Raw genomic sequence first — 18,095 nt, forward strand, 5'->3', positions numbered from 1 at the left:
AGGGATTATATCCTTTTTTTTAAGTCTCTAACAGTGCCTACCACTAATGACATGCCCCGATGTTCACTGAGCAGTTGATTAGGACATTCGTAAAATATTTTGCTTAAATTGGTGCTTTATTCACGCTTTCTGTGGGAAATCCCAAATATATTTTGGCTCTGCACAATATGTGCAGGCCTCAAAGAGGAAAGTCTGGAAATACCACCCAAGGGCTGTGAGAGATGGTGAATTGCATTCTCTCTTAGTTACAAAGCTAAAGATTTCAACAGTATCTTCTCTGAAGAGGAGGATCAACAGCTTGAACAAAAAATTTCAGCTATTTTAAGCTTTCCTGATTATTTAGGCAGCAAACATCCTGACACAAAATGATTGTTTATAAAGTATGTTGGGTTCCACACATGAATGAGCTATTGACAGGGAACGAGGAGTCGTCTCTTACGTATTTCTTTGACATATAACACTGAACTCATTTCTAAATGAGGAAAGTACCTTGTTTAAAGGGACAGGAAAAAAACTTTTCACTTAGAAAAAAACTACATGGCAAAAATAAATCAGATTTGGAGGAAATTTTGTGTAATACCAATGATGTTAAGAAAATTGCTGTTCTTTTTCTATATGACATGCCAGACCATTTCTGTTAGCTTTAATATATTTTTCACAGTTACAGGTTATGTAAATATAAACACTGTTTTGTATTTTCCTTATTTAGTAGCTCATTATATAGACATTTTTATATTTGGTCTTCAGAGTTATTTTTAGGAGTTGTTTAACAATAAATAGGTACCAATTATTGAGGACCTTCTGTGTGCCAGGCACATTTATGCTAAGCATTCTATTTGTCATCCTCACAACAGCCATAAGAAATAAATGTTGTTATTCCCATCTTACAGACCAGAAACAAGTTCAGAGAGGGTTAGTGGACCAATAACACATAACTTTTACATAGCAAAGACTAGTTCAGTCTGACCCTAAATCCCCGCTCTTTCCGCAAAGACTATCAGTCTGCCCCTAAATCCCCTCTCTTTCCACTCTGCTCTCCTATCTCTAGCATGAGAACTCATAGTGTTGCAATGCATTTATGAGCCAAAACTTAATGAACTGTATATTTTTTCTGTTTGTCATTAGGTTATTCTCAGCTGAACTGTTTCTCTTACCTTTCCTACCCAGGCATATTTTAATAAATGTACTTTTCCATAGTGTGTATATATATGTGTGTATATACATATTATGATATCAAATGAAAAAATTTTAAGCCTCTATCTTTGTATGTTACTTTGTTATATAATTTTTTGCGTGCAATCATAATGCCTTTTTCAAAGGACATGTTTACTTGTTTTTTTACAGTTATAATAGTTTATTTTTAATTGCTAAGAATCAGAGTTGAAGCATTTTTTAGTTTTTTAATTCCTAACTTATTTCATTATGATTTGAAAATAACTTATACATTCTATTATTTTTTGTTAAACTTTATCTTAATATTTGACATTCATTAGTTGTATCTATCTAGTCAAATATACTAACTTTGACTCCCTTTTTAGTAAGGGAAGAGTGTTACCTCTTTGGTAGAAATCCTATATTTTGTGGTAAAGTAATTCTTGGCCCAGAGGTAATTTAAGAAGGGGTTACCAATTTCTCTAGGCAGTTGACTCTTTAGTAACTAGTTTATTGCTGTTCATAACTTGATTTCTGAGAGCACCTTTTTGTTTTATAGGTCTGGGACCTGCGCCAAAACAAGCTTACCTATACGATGAGAGGCCATGCAGATTCAGTGACTGGTCTGAGTTTAAGTTCTGAAGGCTCTTATCTCTTGTCCAATGCAATGGACAATACAGGTAACTTTGGAAAAGAAAGCACTCTTAAGTTCCTAGTCATTGTGGGTCATAAAGAAAGTAGGCCTTGGGTGCTAGAAGTGTGTGCTGGAATAAATGAGAGTCCAAGGAAAGAATCAGGACAGCTCACAGATTTTCACCAGGACAATTAGGAGGACACATAATAGAAAAAGCTTTAGAAGAAAGAGATGGTCAAAGAGCCAAGATTCTAGTCCCAGAGCTGCCATCTAATCCCTGAGCAGCTTTGCACATAACATTTCTCTAAGCATCAGTTTCTACACTGGTGATATAAGAAGATTGGACTTTACTTTTAAGGCCCATTTTAGCTCTGGCATACTGTGAATTCAAGTAGGGGACAAGAAACTCTTGGCGATTAGTATATTAAAAAAGATGAGAGTCTTAAAATTTATCTAAGACAGTTCTCAGACACTTCAGAGAGCACCAAACTTGGATGATCAGTAGACCTATTGATATCTTCATTGTGCTTTCTGCCAGTATGTCTTCCCTCTCCACTCCAAAGCATTGGTGTGACAAGAGGACCTCATTAAAACATGTCAGCATTCCGAATTTACACAAATACTCTTGTCTGCTTGTTTTTGAGTTGTTATGTGGAAGGATGAGTATTGCAGAAAAAGAGGATGAATTGTTGGATTATATGCTTAATTTATAAGAGTTTGGAAATGCCTCTCTGGTATGTAAGTTCATAGGTTTGTCAGGAGCAAAAATGTTTTCACTGGCATTTTGAAATGAAAACAGTGCATCACACTCAATAGGTGCTCAATAAATATGTGTCGAATGAATTAACATTCTTACCTTCTGACTGGATTCTCAGGTCAATAGCAAACTTTTACACATAACTTCGCCTTCTTAGGCCTCTCTGAATTCAAGGATTGATATTTTTTTCACACTCAAAATGATATCACTCAGATTCCATAGCTTTAATTAACAATAGCCATAGGTATAGCTTTAATTAACAATAGCTGTAGCTACCGCTTAGCGTGGGTATTTATACACATATCCTGATTTTGATGGATTTACCATTAACATTCTGGCATTGGTCACAGTAGAGAAAGATGAGATTCCCTAAATGGTTATTAAAATAAGGAGAACTTCTTGTTATGGCTATATAATAAAATTACAAATTTTTTTATAGCCTCCAATCTTTTAGAGCCCTTTCACCCTTTCACATATATCATCTTATTTGATCCTTAAAATACTTTTATTAAAAAGAAAAATAAAATAAAAAGTGGTATTCTCATTTTACAGAGGAGACCAAAACACAAAGAATCTTACTATTTACCTGATAACACCCATATATAAAGCAGAGCTAGAATTAGAATCAAAGTTCACTTTTTCCGATTCTTGGTGCAGTGCTCTTTTAATATGTTTGACTTTCTTCAAGTTTAGGCTGTCAGGTGCTCATGAGCGAAATTAGAAAAGGTTAGTTCTGAGTTTGTTTTTTATAGACTGAATGTCACAGTAGTCAGTGGTAGTTAGATTGTCATGTCAAAGCTTTGCTAGATGTGACTCTTTGGGTTGGCAGAGGAATCATTTGCAGAATGTTTTGTTGGAAGTTAGTGTCATAGCCAACTACTTAATGTTGTACATCCCTAGCAATATGTTTGACATTTCTCCTTCCTACCCCTTCAGCTTTCGTTTTTGTCCTTAGACCCAGTTAATGGAGCTTGAATGCATTTCATTCCTGTTAGAAAAAGCAAAGAGCCTCTCCAGGTAGCAGTGTACCATGTTGGACCTCCTCCCCTCAGAAAACAGTACCAGTCATTGACATGGTACTGATTTCAGCTGGGTTCTCAGGAGGCTGTGGCTGATAACTATTTTGCTTGGTTTATTTGAATTTGCAGTGCGGGTCTGGGATGTTCGGCCATTTGCTCCCAAGGAGAGGTGTGTAAAGATATTTCAAGGAAATGTACACAACTTTGAAAAGGTGAGTTCTGCACAGCAAAGGAGTTTTACTATTCATTTGATTCAAAGAAACATTTAAGGTGGTGCTAAGGTGCAGTATCTATGTATATCAAATCATTATGTTGTATATCTAAAACTAATACAATGTTATATGTCATTTATATCTCAATTTTAAAAAAAGAGATGGTGCTAAGGGTAGAGAGCGGTAGTCCACTAAGAAGAGGCTATATTCCGGTAACACTGTTCTCCCTCAAAACTGTTCTTCCCAGAAATAAAACTGATAGAAGGATAGAGCAGAAGGCAATCACATAGATTGTGGTGGAGCCAACTCTCAAATTTAGAACTACTGATTTCGACAAGACACTCCTACCCTTTTAATTCCTTAGTAACTTTGACCCTCTTAGGTCAGTGTTCTAAATGGGACCCAGGCTCCCATGGCTGTTAACCAGATGGGCTCCCTCACTCTCCCAGTGACTAGCTCTTAGGCCCTGAGAATACATCTCTACCCTCAGTAAGCGTCACAGCCTAAGTTCTGAGAGACAGAAATTTTTTCTAAACTGTCAAATCCCAGATCAGCTCTTAAAAACAGCTTTTTCTCCAGATAATTTTATATAGAAACTAATATTTTTCTTTTGAGAGCCCATTGAAATTCACTTTCACCTTATAAACCAAATCTTATTTTTTTGTTGGATTTTGTTTTGTTTTTTATTTTCCTTCAAGATAAACACAACATGTTTTTAATGAGGATCAAGATAAATGGAGCAAAGGGAGCTTCCATTTGTAGGCAGAACAAAATTTTGTTGCTAGGTCCGCTCTAAGAATTCAGCATTTTCTACAGTTTTTATATGGTATGAAGTTAAATTCACTTTCACTTTATAAACCAAATCTTATTTTTTTGTTGGATTTTGTTTTGTTTTTATTTTCCTTCAAGATAAACACAACATGTTTTTAATGAGGATCAAGATAAATGGAGCAAAGGGAGCTTCCATTTGTAGGCAGAACAAAATTTTGTTGCTAGGTCCGCTCTAAGAATTCAGCATTTTCTACAGTTTTTATATGGTATGAAGTTATAAAGTATGCTCTCTTGGGCCAAAAAATACAAGATAATTGCTGATCATCTTTTTGGGGAGAATAATTAAAACTACTTAAGAAATTTAAAGTCTCTTAGTGATTCTATAGTCTAATAAAGAAGGGTTTGGTACATTACTGTATTCATTGGATTCCTGCTTATTTATTATTTTAGAATCTTCTGAGATGTTCTTGGTCACCTGATGGAAGCAAGATAGCAGCTGGCTCAGCCGACAGGTAAGGATTACTGGGCTTGAGGTAAAGAATAATGGAGCTATGCAGGTATCTAATGTTTAATACATTAAGTGCGGATACTGAGCTAGAGTAGACATAGAGTTATAGCTGTATTCAGAGATGAAGCCATGTGCAGTATGAAGGTTTTAAAAATCATATCGGACAAACACATCATTTCTACCCTCTTTGGATACATTTTAGACCTAGAGGGTAAACAGTTTCTTTGATTCTGTTGTGTTCCCTTTGCCATCATAACAAAATTCAGACTCATAATCTGACTCCTGTTTTTTTTGTTGTATTCTTCTGCCATGCTTCGGTTCATTCAAATACATATGGCGTGCTCTCCTCCCCCACCATCCCCACAGTGCTTCACTCACATGGAACTCCTTCTCCCTGTTCTTACATCTCTTGTGCCTCCAGGCTTCTCTCTCAGGTTTCTTCTCAATTATCCAAACTCTTATATCTCTCTAGTAATCACCTCTATGTTATGTCTCTAAACTTTCCCTGGCCCTCTCTCTCCCTTACCTCTTGGGCATAACTAATTTCCCTTTGTTCTGAGCTGTAGTCATACTTTGTACATCTAACCTTTATTGGCATTTATTACATCTTACAGTCAGGCAAACAGTGGGGCCCGCTGTTACTTGCTCCTAGAGGTCAGAGAATGATTCTTAGTTATCTGAACCCAGGGTAATGTCGACCTATTCATGAATATTACATGAATGAATTCCTTGCTCAAGGATGGCAGTTAAATTTTGGTGACCTGTACTTCGAAGAGAGTCAGAGGTTAAATAGGGATGTCCAGGTGCCCAGGCTATTGCTTTACCAGATGTGGAATGGTAAAGAATGAGAAAGCCTTCTGATGGCAAACTGTGGATCTAGCTCCCATCTTTCTCGCCCTTTAGAGCAGGGGTCCCCAACTCCTGGGCCATGGACCAGTACAAGTTCATTGCCAGGAAAAATGGACAATTATTTAGCTACTTTCTGCGGAGGGGGAAAGGATCCAGATGCAACAGTGCCACATTGATAGTTTGAGTCCTGATGGTTTAGAGAACTGCCTTGAAAAGAGAATCTAAGGGATTTTCAGTTGTTAGGTTACTAAAGATCTTAAACGGGTCTACAGCCTAAGGTATCTTGCATTCTGACAGAGTAGGCACCATTCTGAGTATGTTTACATTAGAGAGATTGTATCTTATGTAATTAAGCTTTTAAATGATATTTGCCTGTGCTTTTCTTTTGAATAGTTTGTTTCTGACATTAGTCTTTCTGACTTTCAATGTCCCCTCTTTCCTCTTTCCTTCCCCACTGTTCCTTTATACCTTACATGTGGTGGAAGCATGGCTCTGGTCTGGGGAAAGTCTGCTTGCCTACCTGCTAGGGGTTGGCCAGATTTCACAGGCCTCCTTGCCAATTAGCCCCAAATCAGCAAGCAGCTCTGTTATATAAGGAGCCTGGTTCCTACTGAATGTTGCCATGCAAGTAAGGAGAGGACATGGAACCCCTCTAAATTTAGCACCTAATTGGCATCCATGGAGAGTGCAGCCTTGAAGTAAACCTTTGGAGATCTGGGTTTCTGCTGGCCTTTATGTGCCTGGGAAATGTATCCTTCTCAAAAAATTGCTTTTCAGCTTGGCCTGGATTCGGCAGATTTCCCCTCTCTACTTTCAAATCACCTACCTCCTCATATCCAGACTTGAAATCCATCAACAGTCCTATCAAAGACTGCAGGAAAACTGGCCAGTCCTTCTGTTATGAGTGATTTATTCAGCCTATTGATTTCATGTGATTCTGTTTTGAAAACAACTGTATTTGTCATAACAATAGCTATCAATTGTATATGCCAGGCACTTTGCATACGTTATCTTATTATTTCTCTCAACCAAGCTGTGAGATCAATATTGTCTTCATTCTTATAGCTAAGGAAAGAGAAGCCTAGAAAAGTTAAATAAATGTCTAAGGTTACTTAGCTATTTAAGTAGTTGGATTGAGACTTGAACCCAGGTCTTTCTAACTCCAGAGCTCATAGATGTTTTTCACTATGCCACATCGTCCTTCACTGGATTAATGAGGACAGTTATTTGTGCATGGCAGGAAAGAAGACAGTAGGGAGAACATGAGCATCGGAGCCAAGGAGTCTGTAGACATATGGGGTTCCTGCCTCTCTTCCATCTTGCTTGGAACTCATATTTAGTTCCTATGGAGTCCAGCTCTTTTATATAATTAAGAAGCTCTTGTTTATTTGCATTTTAGACCATAAGCGTTTGAGCAGTACTAGGCATTTTATAATCAAGTACTGGTGAGTATACCCTTTTAGGTGTAGACTGAACAAAACAAATAATGTACATAATTGAATAACCTGTTTGAAAACCACCAGCCCTTTGAATTTACCAACAGATTATTTTTTGCATGGTCTTATGAAGATAATATCTCTGTTTTACCTTAAGCTTAAAATGACCCAAGCAAGGTTTAGGGTCAGAGGAACTTCTTTTTGGGGGGGCAAGTGGGTCAAGGTGTTTGCGGGTGGTAAGAGAAAGAATACTGGAATATATTAAGAGTTCTAGTTTTAGTTCTGCCACTGATGAACCGTGTCACCTTGGAAAGGTCATTGTACTTTAGTTTTCTTAATCTGTAAAATGAGTTTAGACTAGCCGATTTCTGTTGGCTCTTTCCCATGCTAGAATTTCATATTCTTTCTGTTCATGAATTCAGTGCAAGATTTGGGTCAGTGTATATTTGGGTTATGTTTAGATAGCACAGATTTCCTGTTTCTTCTCTGGGCTCTGTGATTTGAATACAATACTGAAAAATTCAAATGGATCTACAACCTAGGCTCCCAACCTGCCATGAAATGAATTACCTTTAAGACATTCCTGGATGCATATGAGGTTAACTACAGCTTAATTATATTGGATGATCTTTGAGAAAGATTTCTCTGTGGGGTCTGTAGGAAAAACTTTGTCTTTTTCTTGTTCTTCCCTTTTTCAGAAACTTGTGTTTGAAAATACCAGTAATGCTTATAAATTTGGCGATTCCTCTTTCTCTACTCAGTTGCTTACGGTCAGGGTCCATGCCATATTCAAAATCAGTAATCCTAGTTTCTAAAAGTCAGAATACAGTTCAGTAAATATAGGGTGAATAAATAAATTGTTCCTCTCATTTCTCATAAAAAGCCATGCTTCTACTTTACTCTCAGCTCTGGGAGGCCTTAGCTTTGCTCTTCATGATACCTTGCAGGTTTGTGTATGTGTGGGATACCACAAGCAGAAGGATTTTGTATAAGCTGCCTGGCCACGCTGGCTCCATCAATGAAGTGGCTTTCCATCCCGACGAGCCTATCAGTAAGTCTGTTCAGACTGTGGGGGAAGGGAAACTATGGGAAACTTCTGACAGGGGCCCTGAGAATACAGAGGCAGAGTTGGATGTCTGTTTTCTGTGAATGTCCATGCAGATTGTCTTTATCGGTGTCACTGACGGGTCTCACCATTATTCTAAGTAGTAAGGGTAAGCCCAGTGTTTTATTTTCTTCTCAGTCTCAGAAGGAGCTTGATTAGTCTAGTTCTTGTGAGTTTACTTGTTTCAAGTCTGTTTCAGTGAAGTATTTGGATAAAAGAATGATATTTCTTAATACTCATTTAAATTGTAACTTAACTCATTTTATTGGCTAGCTAAACTAAATAATGGGCCGCGAATTTAAGGAGAAAATGTAACTTTCTCCAGGGCTAAGCACATTTACAAAATGACTGGCACAGACATTGATTCTGCTCTTCTATAATGACTTAGAAGGTTTTTTTCTTAGGGTTTAACTGACAGGAGACATCAGAATTTAGAGACTGATCATGTATTCCCCCATAGCACAGTTCACCCTCATGGTTTTGAGAGGACGTGGATCGAAAAGCCAGGCTACAGTTTCCTGTGAATGGTGTTTTAAGAGGAGGGGGATTTAAGCTAAATCCAATGCTCTTTTATACCAAAATTGGCTCTTGACATAAGAGCCCTTGAACACCAACTCTCCTTGAGCCTTCATTATTTCCAGTTATCTTCTCTGTTCTTTTCACCTCAGTTCTCTCAGCATCCAGTGACAAGAGACTATACATGGGGGAGATTCAGTGAAGATAAGAAATGGAAGACTCCAAGGCTGCTTGACCTTGAGACTTCAGACTGCATCGTGGCATCATATGGTGCCCAGGCCAGTATCTTCCCTTCAGATGAATATCATTACTAGCAGGAAACTAAGAAGAGATGGCCATATTCCAGCAACCACATGTATCCAGTTTCAACAGAATGATTAAGGCAAGCTTACAGTGGCCTCTGAAAACCACCTGCCAGATTTCAGGGACTCTTTGGTTTTTTCCTTTTGTTTTATTTTGTTTTGTTTTGTTTTGTTTTCTTCAAAGGGACAGATATTGTTTGGTTTGTAGTTTCCTATTTTCTAATTCAGGCCGAAGCCAGAGAACGTGACTGAAATTTGTTGGGGATTTTTTTTTTTTAATTCAATAACTGCATTGTATATTTTCTTTCTGTGTTTCTCTGAGTCATTTTGTATTAAAAGCCAAATAGATGCCTTTTTACAAGAGCCATATAGATTGGATTTATTGCTGTCCTTTCTTTGCTGCTTGATCACTAAATTTGAGCAGGACATAATATGGACGGGGGATACATCCAGTTAAACTTCCGAGAAGCTGTTTACTGGGATGTTGTGGGCTTTTTTCCCCCTTTTCTGTGTTTTTGTGGGTTTACTCACTCATGAAAATGACAAACAGAATAATTATCAGTAGCAAATACTGCTCTCCTGCTAGAAACATAGTAGTAAAGAGGTGATAAATAGGTCTGAAAGAATCTGGTTCTTGTTTACTTTTGCATGATCTTTAATGAACAGGGTTTTTGTCTACTCTGCCTCCTGCCCAAAAACACTTCTAAGCAGTAATCCCTACACTGAGGGTTCCTACAGTGGGTAGATTTGGGGCTGTCTCAGCTGGCAGAAATGACATTGGCTGGAAGGCTGCATCAAACTCAAAAGGAATATGAGAAAGTTTCAGTGTAACTGGGCCATGACATTGAGATTTGTTTGTGATTTTGCTTGCCTGTCTCTCTTTCCTAAATTGACAGGGTTATTAAGAAATGCTATTAGTTGTCTTTTATCCCCAAGACAGATTACTGTCTTCCTGAATCACTGGGTGACTATGGCTAGCACGCAAACCAGCACTAATAGATTCTACCTGACACTAAGGAGTGGCGTGTGTCTTTTCTGAATCTCATATCGCAACACAAAGGTCTTCACACCTCTAACCTGTTCTGAACATGATTGGTTTTATACTTTTAGCTCACAAACCTGAATCATCTATGTATCTTACAGAGAGAAAGGATGGTTTTAAGTGAGCACATGTCCAATATTTAACTCATTGATAAAGGAACCAACAGGATGTTAAAGCTGTCAGATCAGTTACTTTTAACACAGTGAATGAAGTTTGAATAAAATATATTGGAAACATCAATTTATTGTGCCTGGGAGAGTTAAGGAAGTTTCACAGATAATGTGATAATGCTTAAATTGGGAGTTAGAGAATAAATAGGACTTTTTCAGGTGGACAAAGAACGTGTGCGTCAAACTTATGCATGGTTAGAGGTGGGAGCAGCATGTAGTAAAGTTATAGAATTAAGTAGGAGCAAAATCCTGGAGAGCTTGTACTTATGTACTTGATCCTGTAGGGTGAGGTTTCCTAAAGTGTATTCCACAGAACAGTGTTTCTCAAGTATGTTAGATACATTGGTGCATAAAAATTCCATGCTCAAGTAAATTTGGGGAAGCCTGTGTCAGATAAAGTCAAACAGGTTTCTTTACTGGAGGACTGCTTAGAGCCTTTACTGTACAAAGTGTAGTGGGATCTTCAGAGGGAATGGTGACTCAGATTTCAGTCCTGAACAATAATTATATATAAGGTCATGACTTCAACCAGGAGAGATTTGGCAAGAGATGTTTTGCAAGCTGCTCCTCACACCTCTAGCACTATGACAAGTTACTCCCTAATCCTTATGAATATCCACATACCTCACAATTGGTCCATTACCTTCCACTCACCCTTTTTCTTGGCTTGAGGTAAAACAAGGCTTGAACCTTGACGTTGCACTTTTAAAAACCTACCAATCCCTTGAGATGTTGGCAATGAGTGGGAAGAACCAAAGCCCTGGAGACTGTAAGGGCTTCCCTCTAATCTTAGCATCTTCACTCCTCCCAAGTGCCTTTTTCAAAGGCTGAGTAGAAGCCATTAGGAGGAGATGACAGCACCACTTAGACTTTGAAGGAAATAGAGGCCCCAACCTGGAGAATAAAGGTTTGAATATAAAACATCCCCAGAGGGTGCAAATTGTATTCTCACTTTGGGAGAGATAGATTGTTCCCGAATGAGTAATGGCATCTCTGGTTTTCAGTTAATTTCCCTTTATGATTTCCACAGTCTCTAGCACTTAATACTGTTAGCACTTAAAAGAGCTAGATTTTTTTTTCTAGGTGGTTGAGTTTTGTGGACTGAATTGTCAGGGAGGTGGATTTGGACAGCTCAGGGCTCTTGTCAGAGTTGCCTCTTCACAGCATAACTATAGTTATTTGTTTCTCACAAATAGACCTAGAGTCTGCTACTTGTTAACAGTTAAGGTGTGTGGATGGGAAACTGAGGTCAGTGAGAGCTCTGAGCAATTTGAGGCTGTAGGCAATTGAGCCAGAGGAAAAGGCTGTCAGGCCATTTGAGTTAGAGCAGGATTGCTCCTTCCAAGAGACTTTAAGTCTTGACAGCTGTGTCTCAGGACAGAGGGATGGGCCAGGCTTAAAAGCCTCATTCCTGTGGGACCAAATGAAGCCAAGTCTGATTTCTGAGACTGCCTTCTGGTCAATTGTCTCTGTCCCCAAGACCCATAATGATCCTTCGAAAAAGTGCTGCATCAAGCCCTGAGCTATCCCAAAGTCTCTTTTCTTCTAGACTTCAGCTTTTCTCAGTTGCATCTGCAACCCACCTAGACTCTTAGATTCTTTTCAATTTATATCCTCTAGAGCAGTGGTCGCCAACCTTTTTGGCACCAGGGACCAGTGCTGTGAGAATCTAATGCCTAATGATCTGAGGTGGAGCTGAGGCGGTGATGCTAGCGCTGGGGAGCAGCTGCACATACAGATGAAGCTTAGCTTGCTCACTTATTACTCACCTGCTGTGCGGCCTGGTTCCTGAGAGGCCCCAGACCATACTGGTCCATGGCCCTGGGGTTGGCGACCCCTGGTCTAGAGCGGTAGTTCTCAACTCTGGGCAATTTTACCACCTAAAGGACATTTGGCAGTGTCTGGAAACATTTTGATTGTCACAACTGGAAGGATGCTATGCACATCTTATGGGTAGGGGCCAGAGGTGCTCAAAGAACAAATGCCCCAAAATATCCTTAGTAGTGCTGTTGAGAAACCCTACTCTAGAACTGTGATTCTCAAAATGTAGTCTTGAACAGCATCAGTGTCACATGAGAAATTGCTAGAAAAGCAAATTCTAGAGCCCCACCTGAGACCTACTGAATCAGAAATTTTGGGGAAAGGAAGTATTCAGCAGTCTGTTTCAACAAGCCCTCCAGGTGATTATGCTGCAAATTTGAGAACCACTGCTCTTCATGCACAGAAAGTTTTTGTCTTTCCTAGGAACCTTTTCTGTTTATTCATTAATAGTTGTCCCTATCTATGTTCTTTTGGGCTTAGTGCTGTACATTAATTATCTCACTTGGTTGTTACATATGGGGATAATGGGACAACAGGTTCAAAGAGAAGTAACACCCAAGATCGACCAACCGTTAAATGGCAAAGCCAGGATGTAAACCCAGCTGGAGCTCTTATCATCACCACGATGTAGGCCTTAGTGGCTTTCAGCCTTAGAATGCACGTAGAATCACCTTGGGAGCCTTTAAAAGTCCAGATACTTAGATCATACCCCAGACCAATTAAATCAGAATCTCTGGGGTGAGAATCAGTAATTTTTTAAGCTTTAGTGATTGCAATGTGTAATCAAGGTTGAGAATACTGGTATTAGCCATAGTTATGACCTGCCGGAAGGGCAGTATAAAGCCACAATGACTTCCTCTGCTACCCCAGGCTCTCAAGGAAACCAGTGCTCTAACACATGCTGTGGGTGAGCTTAAAATTAGAGAGCAGAAGCTGATCCACTGTGGTCTTCTCTACCTGGAGAGACTATGGGGCTTTGTATAGAAAAATACCATTGACCTTTCTTCAAAGACTCAAGTATAGCATCCAAAGGGGCTAGGGCTACAAAGGACCTTACTTAGGTCATCTAGTCCAACCTCCTTTTACAGAAGGGGAGACTGGGAGAAGATATGGTTTTCCCAAGGTCACATGCATATTGTTAGTGGTTTTGCTCATTCAGGGAGCATTTATTCAACACTCCTCTGTGCTGGGCTCTGAGAATACAGAAACAACTGAGTCATAGCCTCTGGAGGTTCACAGTGGGAACAGAAACAAAAATCAGGGCTTCTCAGACTTTCCTATAAGTGTCCTTAATGGCAGAGGAGAATGAACTGGAACAGGAAAGACTCCTGAAATTAACAGCTTTGAAATTTTACCATGAATCTTTAAGCTCTATGATTCTCCCAACTTTCTATTTTGAAAATTTTCAAACAAAAATTATCTATATAAAGACAGTCCCTGACTTAATGATGGTTCAACTTAAAATTTTTCCACTTTACAATGGTACAAGAGCATTTCACATATAGTAGAAACCAAACTTCAAATTTTGGATTTTGATCTTTTCCTGGGCTAGTGATACATACAATATATACAGTATGATACTCTCATGATCCTGGGCAGTGGCAGCTCCCAGTCAGCCACACAGTCATGAGGATAAACAACTGATACTCTACAGTGGTATTAAATGCATTTTCGACTTAGGATATTTTCAACTTATGATGAGTTTATCAGGATGTAAACCCCATCACATGTTGAGTATCTGTATGTCCCACCTAGATTCAATAATCTGTCTCTCACACACATACGTAACTTTCAATTACTATTGGAAGATGGTAACGTAATTCTTTACTCTTAAATATTCCTAAATACTTTAGCAGGTACCTCTTAAGAATGTTCTCTTTTATAACCACAATATCATTCCCACACCTAAGAAAATTAACAGCAATTCCATAATACCATCTAATGAGCCAATTAAAATTTCTTCTATATAATGTCTTCTATAGCTATTTTTTTCAATCTAGAATCAACAAGCTTCATGCATTTGGCTATTCTGTCTCTCCAATGTCTCTTTAATCTTAAACAGTCTCCTTACCTTTTTTCCCAGTGAAATTGACTATTTAAATGTATGTGGTTTGTGTGCTGCTTCATAAAAATAGTTGTGCTTGTTTTATATTAATAAATGTTTTAAATCACTGAGCACCAAGTAGAATTGACATTTCAGAAAGATGTACTGCATTTATTTGTGCTCTGTGTCTTCTCATGTACATGTTTTAGAAACATCTAAATAAGGAATTCAAATACAATCTAATACATACTGTCGGAGGTATACCTACAAACTAGAGGCAGTGCCTAAGGAGCAGTTAGGGAAAGTTTTACTGAGGAAATGACATTTATAGTGAATCCTACAGGAGGATTGGAAATTGGGGAGAAGAGAGGGAGCTGGGATGGGGGGGAGGGGTAAGTACGTACGGTCTAAGTAATGGAAAAAACGTGAACAACAGCACAGATCGCCAAATCTAGTATATTCAAATTGACACAGCACGTGATGGTAACAGCATGTTGGGGGAGTGACAGATGAGTAGAAACCTTGGAAAGCGTTGGAGCCAGATTGCAAGGGGTCACGAAAGCCAGGTTGGTAGATTTGGGTTTTGTGCTATGAAAAGGGAGCCAGCAGAGGTTTCTTGGTTGTGGTTAGAGGACCACACCTGAGGACGTTTTTGGTTCTTTGTACCCTCTGAGAAGATCATTGTGGAAAACAGTTGTAGGAACGGAATATAAATGAGATCACTGTCTTTAAACATCAAAAAGATGCCTTGGAAAAGAGGAAACACTCTTATTCTGGGAGGCAACAAAGTGGATTATAAGAAGGCACTTTTACACTCAAGGAAAGCAACTGAATCAGAGCCGTCCATACAGAGAATGGTACAAAGTTCCTCCCCTCTGGAGGTGTGCTAGCAGAAGCTGGATGAACATTTGACAGAAATGCCTGTGGTGTATTGATTTAGAGGGTTAGAGCTGCTCATCAGAATATCTGAGGAATATATTTTTAAAACACCCATAATCAGATCCCACCTCCAGAGATTTTGCTTGTGTTGGGCTGCTGTGGGGCCCTGATTCAGATGTAGGTCTGTATACTAACATTTGAGAAGACCTTTATGGTCCTTTTCAGCTCTACTGTTCTATAATTGTAGATGCTATTTTCCTCTGACTCTAAAATGGTAATTTTAGAATTCAATGAATTGTTTGCCTATGAAAAGATGCCTGGGTGAGGACTTAATAGAAAATGATAAGGGATGTGGAGCCAGCAGGGGTATTGAGAAGCCTGTGAAGGCATTTGGGACCTGCTAGAGGGACCAGGCCTAAGCTGCCTTCCTATCCTTGTTGGCCCTTGGACAAGCCCAGTACAACATAATAAAGGCCCAGGGAAGCATGGGGCCAATTGTAGAGGGCCACTTGCCATCTCTCAATGTCCCTGGCTCATCTTGCCTGCTGGCAGACTTCAGCTGAAAGCCCATGTGGCCTCCAAGGACTAGTGGAAAGGGAGATTTATCTTGGCTGTCAGAAGATTCTGAGCTAGTGATTCTGGACCCTACAGCCCTAGACAAGGAGAATGGACTTTGTACAAGCTTTACTGCCATCAGAGTTGTTCACAGGGTTTCAAGACCTAGAACTTGCCCATTCATATACACCCTGTTCTATCCTCTTCCTTTTTCCCCCATCATTCCTCCACAGAGATTTTTTTCCTTTTAAGATTTGCTCTGGAACTGAGATTTTGAAGAAAGTTGATTGGAGAAGGGTAGTGGCAGTAAGGAGGCAATAGGAAGTAAAAAGTATGTGCAGAAGTGTAAGGAAAAAAGGGGTCACAGTTCCTGAAATGCACCTTGCTGTTAGACACTTCCGTGTCTGTACTTTTTCTGTCTGGTAACCTATATTTCAGTCATCATCTTTTCTCTGAAGTTTTCCATCACTATCCCCAAGCAAAGTTAACCATTCTTCCCACAATTCTGTTTGTGTACCTAGTAGATGCTATGCCATTCTGTGTGTTGCTTGTAACTATCCTTATATAGTCTGCCTCTCCCACAGGCCCAAGAGTCATAAACTCAGATACATCAGGGGCCAGAGAGGAAAGGCAAATGGGTGAAGCCACTGAGTTTAAGAAAATAAGCAGTGCACAGTGTCACACATTGGTCAGTGTGCTAATCTCCAGGCCTTTCTCCCAAGGATCCTCAGGGATGCTTGTCCTGTTCATCTTTGGTTCCGAAGTTTTTAGCTCAATGCCTGGCACAGTAATGGAACTGGCCTGGAGATCTTGAGATCCAGCTCTGCCCTTCACATGCTGTGTGATTTTATAGAACTCACTCAACCTCTGCCTTTCAGGTTTTTCCTCTCTTCATTTCTCCCCTTGACGATCATCCAGGCCAGTAGTTTTTCCACTTCATTCAGGTCATCACAGAAGGCAAGGGCAGACAGCAGATTGCCAGTCCTCTCTCTCCATATAACCAGAGCAGTTCTACATATTCCAGTTTTAGAAATGTATGATTTCTTTTGAAGATAAGGGTCTACTGCTAAAAAAGAAATGTTTGAAATCTGTAAAAACTGGAATAGAAATGGTATAAGTAAAGAAATTTTGCCAAGGTGCAAATCCTGATTCTGCCACGTCCTCGTATGACCCTGGGCAAGTGATCTTACCTCTAAGCCTCAGTTTTATCACCTAGAAAATGGGGATAGTGATGATCATACCTACCTCAAAGGTTTGCTGTGAGGTTTAATGAGTTGATGTGTAGAAGTTTCTCAGAACAGTGCCTGGCACGGAATACTTAACAGGTATTAGCAATTGTGATATAAATCAAAACTATGTTTGGTCTTTGTCCCATTCCTGGCCTAAAGCTTCCAAAACTCTAATGGCCTCAGTGTCTTTTGTTATTCGTGAGCCCCTTTTGATCACACTTGAGTGTATTCTAGGGAGATGACTTAGGATGAGACCCCTAGGTAGACTCAGAATGTGGCTGGTTACCAAAAGACCAAGTGATTAGAGGGTGGAAACTTTCTGCATAGAGACTGAGCTCTGTAAAAACTCTTGAACAGTGAGATCCAGAGCAGCTTCTGAGTTGGTGAACCTGCTGAGAAGGTGGTATATCCCAACTGTACAGGGACAGAAGTGCCCAGGATCCTTCCAGACTTTGCTCTATATACCTCTGCATCTGGCTGTTCATTTGTATCTTTTATAAACCAGTAAAGGTAAGTAAAGTAGTTATGTGAGCTGTTCACAAGCAAATTATCAAACCTGAGGAGGAAGTTGTGAGAACCCTCGATTTATAGCTGGTTGGTCAGAAGTAAGAGTGGCTGGAGACTTGCAACTGGCATCTGAAATGGAGGCAGTCTTGTGGGACTGAACCCTTAAGCAATGGGTCTGTGCTAACTCTGGGTAGTGTCAGCATTTAATTGAATTGATGGACAACCAGCTGGTGTCAGAGAATTGGCTGGTGTCAGAAAACACCCCAGAAACTAATTAGTGAGCGTGTTCAGTCTTCCAACTTGGAAGAAGGAGAAATAGGTGTAACATTTTGGCTACCTTATGAGTGAACTTTCTCAGAGGGTTTTCAGTGTTTTACCCCATACAGGGGCTGTAGTGGCAGATTCAGACACTGAAGCCAGCTTTGGTTTAGGTCAAGGGAGGAACTTCTTAACAGCTCACCAGTCTCATCACTTCAGCAGCTCCTGCTGTGCCTCTCTCTGGGGCTGACCACGATTCTGCCTTCTCACTCAGGAGGCGTGGGTATGTTCTGAATCATCTGTCCTTTGTTACTAAATTCTGCTTCATT

General features: G+C 39.6%; 1 protein-coding gene across 1 annotated transcript in view; it reads left to right on the forward strand.

Annotated features, from left to right (window-relative positions):
• SNRNP40 (small nuclear ribonucleoprotein U5 subunit 40) overlaps positions 1–9,632 on the forward strand; it is a 29,061-nt gene extending 19,429 nt beyond the window's left edge. The window contains exons 6-10 of the mRNA XM_006924316.3: positions 1,712–1,832; positions 3,692–3,774; positions 4,996–5,057; positions 8,286–8,389; positions 9,112–9,632. Coding sequence (XP_006924378.1) covers positions 1,712–1,832; positions 3,692–3,774; positions 4,996–5,057; positions 8,286–8,389; positions 9,112–9,161 — 420 coding nt within the window. The 3' untranslated portion in view covers positions 9,162–9,632. The remainder of the gene's footprint in view (positions 1–1,711; positions 1,833–3,691; positions 3,775–4,995; positions 5,058–8,285; positions 8,390–9,111) is intronic.
• Positions 9,633–18,095: the final 8,463 nt, after the last annotated feature.

Source organism: Pteropus alecto, unplaced genomic scaffold (assembly GCF_000325575.1).
Source record: "Pteropus alecto unplaced genomic scaffold, ASM32557v1 scaffold39, whole genome shotgun sequence".
NCBI lineage: Eukaryota > Metazoa > Chordata > Mammalia > Chiroptera > Pteropodidae > Pteropus > Pteropus alecto.